Source organism: Rhamphochromis sp. 'chilingali', assembly GCF_963969265.1.
Source record: "Rhamphochromis sp. 'chilingali' genome assembly, chromosome: 18".
Lineage (NCBI taxonomy): Eukaryota > Metazoa > Chordata > Actinopteri > Cichliformes > Cichlidae > Rhamphochromis > Rhamphochromis sp. 'chilingali'.
In genome coordinates, this window is record NC_137945.1 from 25903504 (window position 1) to 25919848 (window position 16345).

Genomic DNA, 16345 nt, shown 5'->3' on the forward strand with positions numbered 1-16345 from the left:
AAAAGCATACCTGGATAGAAAAACATACAATAGAACAGCATCAGTCATGGCTTGGCCTCCCCAGAGCCCAGACCTCAATATTACTGAAGCAGTGTGGGATCATTGTGACACGAGAACGGAACAAAAGGCGGACAACACCCAAAGACGTGCTCTGAATATCCTTCAAGAAGCCTGGAAAACTGTTCCTGTGGAAATGACAAGAAAACTAGAACTGAAGAATAACAGTTACAATGCCAAATATTGACTTTCAAGCTTGTTATATTGTTATAAACTCTATTTTACGTATATTTCCATTTATGTTTGCACATGTTCAATAAAATCATTGCTCCTGAGGCAACGAGGAATGGCTAAAGATTTCTGCCACTACTCCATAACAAACATCAACTAAAAGTGTTTGATAAATGCATTCTATTTGCTTTTTTAAAAATCACAAAGTGAGAGATTTTTTTTCAATTTAAGTGAGCATTATGTTAATGTTTTAAATGTCATGGCATAGGATCAGATCGCTTCAAAGTAAATTATATTTTGAAATGTACAATCCCTTAAACACTGTGTCCTGATCTTGAACTAATAACTACTGAGATCTCAAGTCTACTGCATAATAAGACAAACAGCACCATTTAGAAAATTTCTTTTTATTGCAAGTATTCTTAATGCTTTGATGTTTTGTACAGATTTTCATATTTACAGTGATAATTAGTATTCGTCTAATAAATAATACAACTGAAAGTCATTCTCTAGCCTACATGTTTAAATATTGCACGTGCAAAGTATGTATAATATGTGCTTGTCCAATAGATATGCTGTCTTAGCAGCTATTTACAATGTTACATAAGAAACAAATGTGGGATCCAACCACCATGCTACTAAAGAGACACTGTGCGTTTCCCCTCCAAAACAAACCCTCCACTTCAGTGATGGAGTCATGCAATTATTCTACTGGGGTGAAGACAGTTTAATTACAGCATCACTGCAATAACAGTATCCATCCAAAAAAAAAAAAAACATCAAATAAAATTTTAATTATTTCTAAATAAGAAATTCGTGATAAAACAGTTTTCCAATTAACCACTACATAACAGTAGTGTCTAGTTCTTATTTGGTAGGAAATGTCCACCAGTGCTGTAACGTTTTCAAAAATAATAGTAAAAGAAAAAAAGCATTTTGATGAAAAACTAAACCAGCGTGACCTACTGTACAAGTTTGTTTAGGCTGCTTTTGCAGCAGTGCTCTTTATAAAGTCTCCAGGGTGTGATAGTAATAAATCATCTGTGAATGAAACCTTTTACACGTTTAAAATCACTTTGTCTGCCATAGGCAAGAAATCTGTTCCTATAAATACACCGTTTAATTATGTGTTCGCATTGCAACTGCTGCTCTGCCAGAAGTGTAGGTAGAGCAAAGTCAACCTATACATTATACATATCCTCATATTTGAACATTCAATATCAATATATTTTCCACATATTGTGAATATAACGCTGAGTGTGCAGAGAGGGAGAAACACGCAAACACCGTGACGAGACAAGAGCACGGGCAGTGTGATGTTACTTCACCTCTAGATGGCACTATTGCACAACCTACAACCTTCTGCATCGTTTCACTGGAATGGATGACAAGTACAGTGCAAAAACAATAACAGGAACAAACTGAGTCCGATATGATATACATATTTATGCCAAAAAAAAATGCCCGTTTGATCTTGTGTTTCCATGTAGGAACAGGGAAAAATGTCTATATTGTGTTGTCTGGTTCACCTCGGCAGAGTTCTATGGCTTTGGCAGGAGGGTTGAGAGGAAACAGAAAGGGCCTTTACCGCCTGCACCTGGCATGTTTGTGATGAAGCAGCTGCCTCTACTCCTGCTGAGCCTCCTCCCTGTACCTCTGAACCCGAGTGAGCAGAGAGCACCGACGGTCATGCACACACACAGATACTGTACACTTCAACAGACACTGGAGATACAAATGATGGGCCATTTGCTAAACCTGCAGCACACACTGCTTTCTATGTGAAAGAACCATTCTGTGAGAAAAACTCTACTGCTCATTTGATCTATGACCTCTGAAAAACAGTTCATGATTTCCATTACTATTCAATTATAAAAAAAAAAAAAGTACATTCCCTGGGTTATACAGCACTGATATGCAAAGCTTAATTGTATATCTGTAACTCTAGAACTGCAGTATTTATAGTTTTCTTAGTTTAATATTTCAATTTCATATTCTTCTTCTAAGTATAAAATCCCTTTTGTTATATTTGTCTCGTTAATTTAACTGAAATACACTGAAAATTGCTCACAAATTAAGGTTTATGTGTCAATACAAATGCAGGTTTTATTGCTGGGAGCTTCCCGTGATGCACTGACTATTTCTTCTTCCATGACACTAATGTTTTGTCTTTGCTTCATCATTTATGTACTGTACTGTATCCCCAGTTTTCCAGCGAGGGCTGCGTACATTTTGATTGCATTAACGTTTTTATCCAGCCTTTATGTGCAAGCTTGAGCTGCAAAATTCAAATGTAGTTACTGACAGGCCAAAGTGCAACAGGGAAGAGATTAAATGGGATCAAAGGGAGTGGCATTATAAATTCCTTCCTTCCTGAGATTCAAATCCTCCAATCAAAACGGTGCCAGCAATGCAAAGACAGATTTCTTTAAAGGATTGCACACAATAACAAAGTCAGTCGTTTATTTATTAAAGCACTGTTAATAATTTTAGTTGCTGCTATTTCAAATAAATGTTTGGTACAACAAATTTCTCCGTGTTCTGTCTCAGGCTTTATTCGGGCCCTGGTACTAGAGCTATGGTCTGTTCTTGAGTGCAGCAGTGACGACATCAGAGTGGTCCGTCCCAAACCAACTCCCATTGACCCCACAGATAGGAGTTGCATTAAGGTATTGTATGTATGTGCGTGCGTGTGTGTGTGAGAGAGAGGGAGAAGGAGAAACTTCCTGGAGCCCACAATGCCCCAATTTTTAGATATCTACATAATAGTACAGACACAGATCTCTTAGAAGTTTTGCTTTTCCATCATGTTTTTAGCTCACTGGTTACAAAGGTGTTTAAATTGATTAAAATTAAATTGATTCCAATTATTATTAACCCAGGACTCAGAATAGTGGTCCATGTGTTGCTGTGATACCAGCAGCCATGTAGAAAATTCACTTGTGAATATTCATATTTAAGAAACTGGCAATAGTGATTTTGTTAACAAGAAAGGCTTTTTGCTGATTGGTTTATGGGTGTCTGGGCAAATAAGCCTTACTTTCATAAGACTGCATTTTTAGTTATGTTTTTGGCAGAATTTCTCTCAGGAAAGCTTCAACAAGCTCCAGCGTGAGCCTGTCTGTGTGTGTCTGATGCTTGGCCTCTGACAGCAGCCAAGTCATCTCTCTCAGAGAGACTAGCCAAGTGAATACGGACAGCCAGTGATGTGTAAACTGTGTCCTGCCACAGGCGACTTTAAAGTCTGCCTTATCAGTGGGTTATACATATATGCTGAGGTCAAAGGAAAACTAAATATACACACACCAGCACTTTGGTGAATTAACTCGAGTCTTTGCTTTAATCTGTGCTAAGTACAGTAGGAGGTTTGGTAGTACATATGAAGATAAGTTCACACATGCACAGAAACATCAGAAGACACATGAAAGTATAGATATTTCTATTTTAGAAAAAAAAATCCATCGTATCTTGTTTTTTTCTTTACGTTTCTTTGAAGCTGTTTAATATAATCTAAGTTGTAGCTCGTTTGTGCAAGTGTCTCTCTTTTTTTCCTTTGATGCTTTTGATGATATATTTTCCCTGTTCTACCAGACCCAGTGAAAAATGCAGGGAGCTTTCCTGTAGTTTAATATTCTTCAGGCTGCAATAGGTTTCTGCTCAACCACTCTGCTCAGAATATATGTCTTATTCAGTTTTGAGAGTGTGGTAAACCATGTTTTATCTTTGCAATCATAAATTCTTTTTACATTTTGTTTTGCTTTGAATACTACAGATATTATTTGTCATATTATCGGTAGTGTTTGTAGTTGAATAGTGTTATATTATTATTATGTGTTAGGATTTGATCAATCCATGACGTGCACAAATGCATTCACAATGGTCTTTAAAAGCAAATACATTTTTTCTCTCTAACAGCTGCTGTATTTACTTTCCTCTTCAGTCCTTCCTGTACTTGGTCAACCTCCTCTCCTCTTCCCAGTCGGTGTGGCAACTGCTGGGCCGACAGTCTTTGGCCAACAAAAGCGAATACACCCTGAGGGAGATGCCAACCTCCATACCTGTAAGTGTTTTTCTTCTTCTTCTTTTCCACACACTGCAGGTTTTTTTTGTCATCCATCTGAGGGCATGTTTGCACTTTTTATTTGGCCTCCAAACACCACCCACCCATTTGTTTTACTTCAAACGCATTCAAATAAACCCTCTCACACTGAGACTGATATACGTTCTCCACCTTACCCATTGTAAATTTCCACACAGTTTTCGTTTTGCACCCTATCCGGTGCATTCTTGTTCAAAGCCTCTCATTTTACTCCACAGGATTTGATTGACAGACTGATTGCCGTGAATTCGGATGGGAAGATTCATTCTCTCTTCCACTACGAAGAGAGTCACACATTCGGCCTAAGGTGGGATTCATTATTTTTTTCATATTACTTAACATCAGTGGGGAAGTAGACGATATCAGATTATCACCTGGTGACTGCACACACACTTCAGCCTCTGGCAATAGGAGACTGGCATGGTGACGTAATCGGCCTTAAAATGCGGCCTTTAAGGCTGCAGACCCTGAATTGGGATACAGCCTCTGAATCGCTGCATCTTGTAGCTGTGTCGTCTTAAATTGGTCATGTGATTTTGACGCGCCGGCGCGTCCGGCAACCCCAGAGGTTTAACTTAATATTTAAGTGTCTCTTGGTTTTAGACTAGTTGTTTAGTCTAATTTGATGTTTTAAACCAGAAAAGGAAGAAGAGGGCTTAGAATTACAGGTAAGAACCTCAGTGGTATGTGATAAACTGTAAATGTAAAGCTTACAGGTCAGTCCTCATGTTTTTAAATCAGATTTTGAGTCTGTACATGGCACATTATGCTTTTGCATGTTGTGAAATGTGCTGCAAAACAAACTGAGGTAAACTAACTGGTTTACTGTGATGGATTTAAAGTGCGTGTGACTGGTGCGCAGTGGCTGTGGTGCTCACGGTCAGAGTTCAGTCACAAAGAGGGTAACAGAGATGAATTTAAAGTTAAGGTGATGGTGCTTAGATTCATTCACAGACTGAAACCTTCACACCAACTTTATCCTGTGTCTCTTAGTTTTAGACTAGTTGTTTAGTCTATTTTGATGTTTTAAACCATATCACAGGGTTTTTACTTCACCATTTACGGGGTTTTAACAAGCAAACAAAAGACAGATCGTGATGTTTGAAAATGTTTTGGAAATATTCTTTAAAGATTAGATGTAAAATACGCAGAGGATAAATTCAATTGGTTTATTAGTTTATTACATAAGTTGAAAAAAAGTTAAACAAGTAAATAAAGAAACAACGTAAAAGAAAAGTAAACAAAACAAATCGGTAAATAAAGGAAAATGGTAATAAGAAGGGGAAAAAAAAGAAAAGAGAAAACCCCAACAATCCCCTCTGAGCAAGCACTAGGCGACAGTGGGGAAGAAAAACTGCCTTTAAACGGGCAGAAACTTCCGGCAGAACCAGGCTCACGAGGGGCAGTCAACTGCCGGGACTGGTTGGGGTGAAAAAAGATGAAGGAGAGAGGGAAGAAGTGTTAGGAGAGAAGGGGAGAGGAGAGGTGAAAATTAAGATGGAACAGAGGTGGAGGGAGACGAGGTGACGTCAGCAGTAGAAAAAATAGAAAGAGTAGAAAAAGCAGGAGTGTCCCTCCTCCAGAAGAAGCGGAAACGTTTTTTCTTCTTTTCCATGAGCTTTTCCACGACCACTTTTTTCTCTAGGATGAGGGTTCTCAACTGATCGGTTGTTTCTTCAACTTCCTTCTCAAGTTTCTGGCATCTTTGCTCCATTTCTTTTAATAGATTGCACTTGTCTGTATTTTGCTGTTGTTTTTCCTTGTGCATCTTTTCTAACTGCTCATTTCTTCTTGTGATTTCTTGAAGCTTACGCTGCAGGTCTTCATTTATTTTCTCTTGTTGCTGCTTTTGTGCAAGCATTTCAGCGTTTTCACACTTCAAGTTGTCTGAGTTCAACAACATCTCATTAATGACCTCTGAGTGTTTTTTCGCCATTTCATTGATCCTACGCTGCATCTTTGAACATCGTTTTTCCAATACTTCTCCTTCCAGTTCAGGTGTTCTGTCCTTCATTGTATTAATTTGTTCAGTTGTAGATTTCTTCTCTCCAAGTCCTGGAGAATACGTTTTTTTTCTTTTTCCTGTTGCTCTTTCTCTTGAAGAAGCTCTTTATTTTTGCACTCTGTTTCATCCAGCCTGACTGGATTTGGATTTATTGAAGAAGGACCACCAAAATCTTTGTTCTATTTGGTGTACATGTTAAGAGTTGCTGGACTAACAGTTGGTTTGATTTGCTTCAGAGAATCCTCAAAGTCTTTTATCTTAATGTTGCGCACCTCAGCAGCAGCTATAACACGGACTTGTTCTGGTGCCAACTCTCTTATTGGGCCAAGTGCAGCATCTTTGGCTAATGCTGTCAAATCGCTCCCTGAATATCCTTCAGTCACTTTTGCAAGACAGGACAGTTCGTCTTGGCTCAGTGGACTCCCGTGCGTTCCCAAAAGATTTTTCAGCAGCGTAAATCTTGTCTTCTCATCGGGTAAGGTCACATATACTCTTTTTGCAAAGCGCCTTAATATTGCTTCATCGAGCTCCTGGGGCCTGTTCGTTGCTCCCATTACAAGTACTCTGTCATCCTTTCCTGACTGCAACCCGTCAAACTCAATGAGGAACTCAGTTTTTAAACGGCGAGAGGCGTCGTGCTCCCCCTCCCTCCTTTGACAGAGCAAGCCGTCCACTTCATCGATGAAGATTACTGAGGGCTGTCTCTCTCTTGCAACTGCAAAGAGTGCTCGTACGAGCTTCTCGCCTTCTCCCACATATTTGGAGGTCAAACTAGCAGCACTGATGTTGAAGAATGTTGCATTAGACTCTGCAGCAACTGCTTTGGCGAGCATGGTCTTCCCATTTCCTGGTGGGCCAAATAAAAGCAAGCCACGTGCAGGAGCTCTCAGACCAGTAAAGAGATCAGGTCTTAAGGCAGGAAGGATGACAATTTCTTGAAGTGCTTGCTTTGCCAGATCCTGCCCTGCGATGTCATCAAATGACACAGTCGCTCCACTGTATACAATTTCATTTGTAATTAAGCTGACCAGTTTACTGTCCACATTCTTTTTCATATCCCTCTTCGGGGGCTGTTTCACAGCTGCCGGTCTTCCATTCTGAGTTTTTCCCACCCGAGCGGTTTTCTTTGCATCAGTTATTCTTAATGGAGGTCTTACAGAAGTGGAGGGTCTGATGGTGGTGGAAACACCTGCGGGTTGACTTTTAGGAACTGACTTTGGCTTACTTGCAATTGTTTTGGTCGACATTTCTCTTGCGCGACTTCCCCCCTGTTCACAGTCATAACACGGTAAACTAGTCATAAACGAAAACGTTTAGGCTATTTATCGCATTTAAAGGTCTTTCTTTGGGACAACGTCACAGAACACAGAAACGTCACAGGGCTTTGGAGCGTGATGTTACAGAGGTTTACAAATACTTTCAAATATAGCTCTGGTCGAACGTTTGAAGGCTGCGAACAAACTGACTAAAACTTGCTGCTCCTGACCCCTATTTATAGAAAAACTTCAAAGGCTCAAAGGCATGTGCTTGTGACATCATCACATGTCCTTGTGACATCATCACATGTCCTTGTGACATCATCACTCTTCATGAATCAGATTGTCACATGACATTTTAGAATGGGGATGTTTTTTTTTAAACCGTTTTCAAATTTAACCCTCTGTGGTCCAGGGTATAATTGGCCGTTCTTGACTATTTTTGATTTTACCTCTATATTTCACCTTTAAAATATGTTTTTCTTGCCTTATTTGGCACCATTATTTTCAGCACAACCTCAAATATCTGAAATTTGAGTTATTGTTTTCATTTTGGTATACTATATTAGCACAGTTGATCTAAATTAATAACACAATAAATTGTGTGTGCATCTCCTGTTTTGTCATGGTTGTATGTCCCGGTTCGTGACAGGCTGCATGAGCTCATCTGGTGGGAGTGTAGTACTGTAGTATTTCAGGCATAAAAACGTGGTTTTCACAGACCTTGTCACAGGGTCTGAGTCTAAGATTCAAATTGTAAACACACAAACACTCAGGCTTGCTGCAAACCTTAGCTGATCCCCCGTGGGCTTAATTTACTGCCATTGTTTACGCACCATTGTAATTGCTTCTCTAGTTTGGCATTACACTTTAATTATGGAATGTAATTATATTTTGTCTATTTTTAGTTGTGGCATTGTGTTGTAATTAATGAAGGGCCTGCACACTCCAATATCAATTTACAATTTAAATTCTCCACAGCATGTTTAACTACATTATGTTGTGCCTTTCCAGAATCCCAGATTTACTTACACATCTCCCTTTATGATACATTAGTACTACATTTGACCTAAACCTTTTCCATCCTTTTTCCAAACTCTCATTCATTTTTTACCTGATAACCAAAAACTGTGATAGTGAAAGGCTGAAATATTTCTAGGGGTATGAGATTTCTGTGTGTTTTCTGTAGGTGAGCAGCTGCGAGAAGTTTGGCTACGGGGTGATGGTGACACAGGTGGCAGCAACTGCTCCGGGAGTTGTGGCTCTGCACAGTTCAGGTACTATTGCAGTTATTTGGACACAACAAACACTTGTCAGCTGTGATGCTTAAGGCTTATATTATAAGTTGTTGTTGTTGTTTTTGTGTTGTCGGTATAAAGGAGACTTAAGGCAGCTTAGGGAGAAATGTATTTGTCAAACCGTTTTTGTTTGGGTAAGAAAGAGTAAGAAGAGGCGTTCTTTTTTGATAAATGGATTCACATATCAGTTGTATACTGATACTAGGTTTATCCATATGCAAAAGGCTCCAGGAAATACCGTACTCTTGTCAAAAGAGGTCAAAAAATGAAGCTAGTGAACAAATATTTTAATCCTGCATTCTTTCTATTGGCTAGAAGGGGCGACTCAACTGGTTATGGGAAAAGAAGTCTGATTACTTATCAGCCCTTCGCTTATAACAGCACCGCTGCGTTCTGAAACCTATTCTCTCCTATGACTTTACCCACGCAAGAACAGTTCCCTGCTGTGTTGAGCAGCGCTGGCTGTGGAGCACTCATGTGTTCCATGATGTGACATATGTTTGTGCCATCGATAAAAAGGCAGACTGACAGAAAGAAGGATGACCTCAAAAAGTGATATAGTCCAGACAGAGCTTACAAATGATGGGCCATTTGCTAAACCTGCAGCACACACTGCTTTCTATGTGAAAGAACCATTCTGTGAGAAAAACTCTACTGCTCATTTGATCTATGACCTCTGAAAAACAGTTCATGATTTCCATTACTATTCAATTATAAAAAAAAAAAAAGTACATTCCCTGGGTTATACAGCACTGATATGCAAAGCTTAATTGTATATCTGTAACTCTAGAACTGCAGTATTTATAGTTTTCTTAGTTTAATATTTCAATTTCATATTCTTCTTCTAAGTATAAAATCCCTTTTGTTATATTTGTCTCGTTAATTTAACTGAAATACACTGAAAATTGCTCACAAATTAAGGTTTATGTGTCAATACAAATGCAGGTTTTATTGCTGGGAGCTTCCCGTGATGCACTGACTATTTCTTCTTCCATGACACTAATGTTTTGTCTTTGCTTCATCATTTATGTACTGTACTGTATCCCCAGTTTTCCAGCGAGGGCTGCGTACATTTTGATTGCATTAACGTTTTTATCCAGCCTTTATGTGCAAGCTTGAGCTGCAAAATTCAAATGTAGTTACTGACAGGCCAAAGTGCAACAGGGAAGAGATTAAATGGGATCAAAGGGAGTGGCATTATAAATTCCTTCCTTCCTGAGATTCAAATCCTCCAATCAAAACGGTGCCAGCAATGCAAAGACAGATTTCTTTAAAAGATTGCACACAATAACAAAGTCAGTCGTTTATTTATTAAAGCACTGTTAATAATTTTAGTTGCTGCTATTTCAAATAAATGTTTGGTACAACAAATTTCTCCGTGTTCTGTCTCAGGCTTTATTCGGGCCCTGGTACTAGAGCTATGGTCTGTTCTTGAGTGCAGCAGTGACGACATCAGAGTGGTCCGTCCCAAACCAACTCCCATTGACCCCACAGATAGGAGTTGCATTAAGGTATTGTATGTATGTGCGTGCGTGTGTGTGTGAGAGAGAGAGGGAGAAGGAGAAACTTCCTGGAGCCCACAATGCCCCAATTTTTAGATATCTACATAATAGTACAGACACAGATCTCTTAGAAGTTTTGCTTTTCCATCATGTTTTTAGCTCACTGGTTACAAAGGTGTTTAAATTGATTAAAATTAAATTGATTCCAATTATTATTAACCCAGGACTCAGAATAGTGGTCCATGTGTTGCTGTGATACCAGCAGCCATGTAGAAAATTCACTTGTGAATATTCATATTTAAGAAACTGGCAATAGTGATTTTGTTAACAAGAAAGGCTTTTTGCTGATTGGTTTATGGGTGTCTGGGCAAATAAGCCTTACTTTCATAAGACTGCATTTTTAGTTATGTTTTTGGCAGAATTTCTCTCAGGAAAGCTTCAACAAGCTCCAGCGTGAGCCTGTCTGTGTGTGTCTGATGCTTGGCCTCTGACAGCAGCCAAGTCATCTCTCTCAGAGAGACTAGCCAAGTGAATACGGACAGCCAGTGATGTGTAAACTGTGTCCTGCCACAGGCGACTTTAAAGTCTGCCTTATCAGTGGGTTATACATATATGCTGAGGTCAAAGGAAAACTAAATATACACACACCAGCACTTTGGTGAATTAACTCGAGTCTTTGCTTTAATCTGTGCTAAGTACAGTAGGAGGTTTGGTAGTACATATGAAGATAAGTTCACACATGCACAGAAACATCAGAAGACACATGAAAGTATAGATATTTCTATTTTAGAAAAAAAAATCCATCGTATCTTGTTTTTTTCTTTACGTTTCTTTGAAGCTGTTTAATATAATCTAAGTTGTAGCTCGTTTGTGCAAGTGTCTCTCTTTTTTTCCTTTGATGCTTTTGATGATATGTTTTCCCTGTTCTACCAGACCCAGTGAAAAATGCAGGGAGCTTTCCTGTAGTTTAATATTCTTCAGGCTGCAATAGGTTTCTGCTCAACCACTCTGCTCAGAATATATGTCTTATTCAGTTTTGAGAGTGTGGTAAACCATGTTTTATCTTTGCAATCATAAATTCTTTTTACATTTTGTTTTGCTTTGAATACTACAGATATTATTTGTCATATTATCGGTAGTGTTTGTAGTTGAATAGTGTTATATTATTATTATGTGTTAGGATTTGATCAATCCATGACGTGCACAAATGCATTCACAATGGTCTTTAAAAGCAAATACATTTTTTCTCTCTAACAGCTGCTGTATTTACTTTCCTCTTCAGTCCTTCCTGTACTTGGTCAACCTCCTCTCCTCTTCCCAGTCGGTGTGGCAACTGCTGGGCCGACAGTCTTTGGCCAACAAAAGCGAATACACCCTGAGGGAGATGCCAACCTCCATACCTGTAAGTGTTTTTCTTCTTCTTCTTTTCCACACACTGCAGTTTTTTTTTGTCATCCATCTGAGGGCATGTTTGCACTTTTTATTTGGCCTCCAAACACCACCCACCCATTTGTTTTACTTCAAACGCATTCAAATAAACCCTCTCACACTGAGACTGATATACGTTCTCCACCTTACCCATTGTAAATTTCCACACAGTTTTCGTTTTGCACCCTATCCGGTGCATTCTTGTTCAAAGCCTCTCATTTTACTCCACAGGATTTGATTGACAGACTGATTGCCGTGAATTCGGATGGGAAGATTCATTCTCTCTTCCACTACGAAGAGAGTCACACATTCGGCCTAAGGTGGGATTCATTATTTTTTTCATATTACTTAACATCAGTGGGGAAGTAGACGATATCAGATTATCACCTGGTGACTGCACACACACTTCAGCCTCTGGCAATAGGAGACTGGCATGGTGACGTAATCGGCCTTAAAATGCGGCCTTTAAGGCTGCAGACCCTGAATTGGGATACAGCCTCTGAATCGCTGCATCTTGTAGCTGTGTCGTCTTAAATTGGTCATGTGATTTTGACGCGCCGGCGCGTCCGGCAACCCCAGAGGTTTAACTTAATATTTAAGTGTCTCTTGGTTTTAGACTAGTTGTTTAGTCTAATTTGATGTTTTAAACCAGAAAAGGAAGAAGAGGGCTTAGAATTACAGGTAAGAACTGCTCAGTGGTATGTGATAAACTGTAAATGTAAAGCTTACAGGTCAGTCCTCATGTTTTTAAATCAGATTTTGAGTCTGTACATGGCACATTATGCTTTTGCATGTTGTGAAATGTGCTGCAAAACAAACTGAGGTAAACTAACTGGTTTACTGTGATGGATTTAAAGTGTGTGTGACTGGTGCGCAGTGGCTGTGGTGCTCACGGTCAGAGTTCAGTCACAAAGAGGGTAACAGAGATGAATTTAAAGTTAAGGTGATGGTGCTTAGATTCATTCACAGACTGAAACCTTCACACCAACTTTATCCTGTGTCTCTTAGTTTTAGACTAGTTGTTTAGTCTATTTTGATGTTTTAAACCATATCACAGGGTTTTTACTTCACCATTTACGGGGTTTTAACAAGCAAACAAAAGACAGATCGTGATGTTTGAAAATGTTTTGGAAATATTCTTTAAAGATTAGATGTAAAATACGCAGAGGATAAATTCAATTGGTTTATTAGTTTATTACATAAGTTGAAAAAAAGTTAAACAAGTAAATAAAGAAACAACGTAAAAGAAAAGTAAACAAAACAAATCGGTAAATAAAGGAAAATGGTAATAAGAAGGGGAAAAAAAAGAAAAGAGAAAACCCCAACAATCCCCTCTGAGCAAGCACTAGGCGACAGTGGGGAAGAAAAACTGCCTTTAAACGGGCAGAAACTTCCGGCAGAACCAGGCTCACGAGGGGCAGTCAACTGCCGGGACTGGTTGGGGTGAAAAAAGATGAAGGAGAGAGGGAAGAAGTGTTAGGAGAGAAGGGGAGAGGAGAGGTGAAAATTAAGATGGAACAGAGGTGGAGGGAGACGAGGTGACGTCAGCAGTAGAAAAAATAGAAAGAGTAGAAAAAGCAGGAGTGTCCCTCCTCCAGAAGAAGCGGAAACGTTTTTTCTTCTTTTCCATGAGCTTTTCCACGACCACTTTTTTCTCTAGGATGAGGGTTCTCAACTGATCGGTTGTTTCTTCAACTTCCTTCTCAAGTTTCTGGCATCTTTGCTCCATTTCTTTTAATAGATTGCACTTGTCTGTATTTTGCTGTTGTTTTTCCTTGTGCATCTTTTCTAACTGCTCATTTCTTCTTGTGATTTCTTGAAGCTTACGCTGCAGGTCTTCATTTATTTTCTCTTGTTGCTGCTTTTGTGCAAGCATTTCAGCGTTTTCACACTTCAAGTTGTCTGAGTTCAACAACATCTCATTAATGACCTCTGAGTGTTTTTTCGCCATTTCATTGATCCTACGCTGCATCTTTGAACGTCGTTTTTCCAATACTTCTCCTTCCAGTTCAGGTGTTCTGTCCTTCATTGTATTAATTTGTTCAGTTGTAGATTTCTTCTCTCCAAGTCCTGGAGAATACGTTTTTTTTCTTTTTCCTGTTGCTCTTTCTCTTGAAGAAGCTCTTTATTTTTGCACTCTGTTTCATCCAGCCTGACTGGATTTGGATTTATTGAAGAAGGACCACCAAAATCTTTGTTCTATTTGGTGTACATGTTAAGAGTTGCTGGACTAACAGTTGGTTTGATTTGCTTCAGAGAATCCTCAAAGTCTTTTATCTTAATGTTGCGCACCTCAGCAGCAGCTATAACACGGACTTGTTCTGGTGCCAACTCTCTTATTGGGCCAAGTGCAGCATCTTTGGCTAATGCTGTCAAATCGCTCCCTGAATATCCTTCAGTCACTTTTGCAAGACAGGACAGTTCGTCTTGGCTCAGTGGACTCCCGTGCGTTCCCAAAAGATTTTTCAGCAGCGTAAATCTTGTCTTCTCATCGGGTAAGGTCACATATACTCTTTTTGCAAAGCGCCTTAATATTGCTTCATCGAGCTCCTGGGGCCTGTTCGTTGCTCCCATTACAAGTACTCTGTCATCCTTTCCTGACTGCAACCCGTCAAACTCAATGAGGAACTCAGTTTTTAAACGGCGAGAGGCGTCGTGCTCCCCCTCCCTCCTTTGACAGAGCAAGCCGTCCACTTCATCGATGAAGATTACTGAGGGCTGTCTCTCTCTTGCAACTGCAAAGAGTGCTCGTACGAGCTTCTCGCCTTCTCCCACATATTTGGAGGTCAAACTAGCAGCACTGATGTTGAAGAATGTTGCATTAGACTCTGCAGCAACTGCTTTGGCGAGCATGGTCTTCCCATTTCCTGGTGGGCCAAATAAAAGCAAGCCACGTGCAGGAGCTCTCAGACCAGTAAAGAGATCAGGTCTTAAGGCAGGAAGGATGACAATTTCTTGAAGTGCTTGCTTTGCCAGATCCTGCCCTGCGATGTCATCAAATGACACAGTCGCTCCACTGTATACAATTTCATTTGTAATTAAGCTGACCAGTTTACTGTCCACATTCTTTTTCATATCCCTCTTCGGGGGCTGTTTCACAGCTGCCGGTCTTCCATTCTGAGTTTTTCCCACCCGAGCGGTTTTCTTTGCATCAGTTATTCTTAATGGAGGTCTTACAGAAGTGGAGGGTCTGATGGTGGTGGAAACACCTGCGGGTTGACTTTTAGGAACTGACTTTGGCTTACTTGCAATTGTTTTGGTCGACATTTCTCTTGCGCGACTTCCCCCCTGTTCACAGTCATAACACGGTAAACTAGTCATAAACGAAAACGTTTAGGCTATTTATCGCATTTAAAGGTCTTTCTTTGGGACAACGTCACAGAACACAGAAACGTCACAGGGCTTTGGAGCGTGATGTTACAGAGGTTTACAAATACTTTCAAATATAGCTCTGGTCGAACGTTTGAAGGCTGCGAACAAACTGACTAAAACTTGCTGCTCCTGACCCCTATTTATAGAAAAACTTCAAAGGCTCAAAGGCATGTGCTTGTGACATCATCACATGTCCTTGTGACATCATCACATGTCCTTGTGACATCATCACTCTTCATGAATCAGATTGTCACATGACATTTTAGAATGGGGATGTTTTTTTTTAAACCGTTTTCAAATTTAACCCTCTGTGGTCCAGGGTATAATTGGCCGTTCTTGACTATTTTTGATTTTACCTCTATATTTCACCTTTAAAATATGTTTTTCTTGCCTTATTTGGCACCATTATTTTCAGCACAACCTCAAATATCTGAAATTTGAGTTATTGTTTTCATTTTGGTATACTATATTAGCACAGTTGATCTAAATTAATAACACAATAAATTGTGTGTGCATCTCCTGTTTTGTCATGGTTGTATGTCCCGGTTCGTGACAGGCTGCATGAGCTCATCTGGTGGGAGTGTAGTACTGTAGTATTTCAGGCATAAAAACGTGGTTTTCACAGACCTTGTCACAGGGTCTGAGTCTAAGATTCAAATTGTAAACACACAAACACTCAGGCTTGCTGCAAACCTTAGCTGATCCCCCGTGGGCTTAATTTACTGCCATTGTTTACGCACCATTGTAATTGCTTCTCTAGTTTGGCATTACACTTTAATTATGGAATGTAATTATATTTTGTCTATTTTTAGTTGTGGCATTGTGTTGTAATTAATGAAGGGCCTGCACACTCCAATATCAATTTACAATTTAAATTCTCCACAGCATGTTTAACTACATTATGTTGTGCCTTTCCAGAATCCCAGATTTACTTACACATCTCCCTTTATGATACATTAGTACTACATTTGACCTAAACCTTTTCCATCCTTTTTCCAAACTCTCATTCATTTTTTACCTGATAACCAAAAACTGTGATAGTGAAAGGCTGAAATATTTCTAGGGGTATGAGATTTCTGTGTGTTTTCTGTAGGTGAGCAGCTGCGAGAAGTTTGGCTACGGGGTGATGGTGACACAGGTGGCAGCAACTGCTCCGG

The 16345-nt window shown here is 39.6% G+C and overlaps 3 protein-coding genes across 5 annotated transcripts; 1 reads left to right on the top strand and 2 right to left on the bottom strand.

Annotated features, from left to right (window-relative positions):
- The first annotated feature begins 585 nt into the window (after positions 1-585).
- LOC308386008 (protein broad-minded-like) lies at positions 586-16304 on the top strand. Of its 3 annotated transcripts, XR_013969684.1 has the most exons (9): positions 590-1619; positions 1719-1894; positions 2779-2897; positions 4169-4288; positions 4546-4634; positions 8778-8865; positions 10279-10397; positions 11671-11790; positions 12048-12142. XR_013969684.1 is itself a non-coding variant. In XM_080865278.1 (6 exons), exons 1-6 carry the CDS (start codon positions 1609-1611, stop codon positions 8779-8781), a joined length of 519 nt encoding a protein of 172 aa, XP_080721404.1. In that variant the 5' UTR covers positions 586-1608; the 3' UTR covers positions 8782-10258. The 3 variants fall into 3 exon arrangements, 2 of the variants coding, with proteins under 2 accessions (XP_080721404.1, XP_080721405.1); XM_080865278.1 differs by lacking the exons at positions 10279-10397; positions 11671-11790; positions 12048-12142 and having other exon boundaries at positions 586-1619; positions 8778-10258; XM_080865279.1 differs by lacking the exons at positions 590-1619; positions 1719-1894; positions 2779-2897; positions 4169-4288; positions 4546-4634 and adding an exon at positions 16282-16304 and having other exon boundaries at positions 8780-8865; positions 12048-12136.
- Positions 4641-8768, bottom strand: LOC308385983 (spastin-like). Its single transcript, XM_080865230.1, has one exon. It carries the CDS (start codon positions 7631-7633, stop codon positions 6512-6514), a length of 1122 nt encoding a protein of 373 aa, XP_080721356.1. The 5' UTR covers positions 7634-8768; the 3' UTR covers positions 4641-6511.
- LOC308385980 (spastin-like) lies at positions 12143-16272 on the bottom strand. Its single transcript, XM_080865227.1, has one exon. It carries the CDS (start codon positions 15135-15137, stop codon positions 14016-14018), a length of 1122 nt encoding a protein of 373 aa, XP_080721353.1. The 5' UTR covers positions 15138-16272; the 3' UTR covers positions 12143-14015.
- Positions 16305-16345: the final 41 nt, after the last annotated feature.

Coding starts and splice junctions, on each gene's coding strand:
- LOC308386008 (XM_080865278.1), top strand. Junction 2,898..4,168: donor CAGATAGGAGTTGCATTAAG/GTATTGTATGTA, acceptor TTTCCTCTTCAG/TCCTTCCTGTACTTGGTCAA. Junction 4,289..4,545: donor AGATGCCAACCTCCATACCT/GTAAGTGTTTTT, acceptor TTTACTCCACAG/GATTTGATTGACAGACTGAT.
- LOC308385983 (XM_080865230.1), bottom strand. CDS start 7,633: ATGACTAGTTTACCGTGTTATGACTGTGAACAGGGGGGAAGTCGCGCA.
- LOC308385980 (XM_080865227.1), bottom strand. CDS start 15,137: ATGACTAGTTTACCGTGTTATGACTGTGAACAGGGGGGAAGTCGCGCA.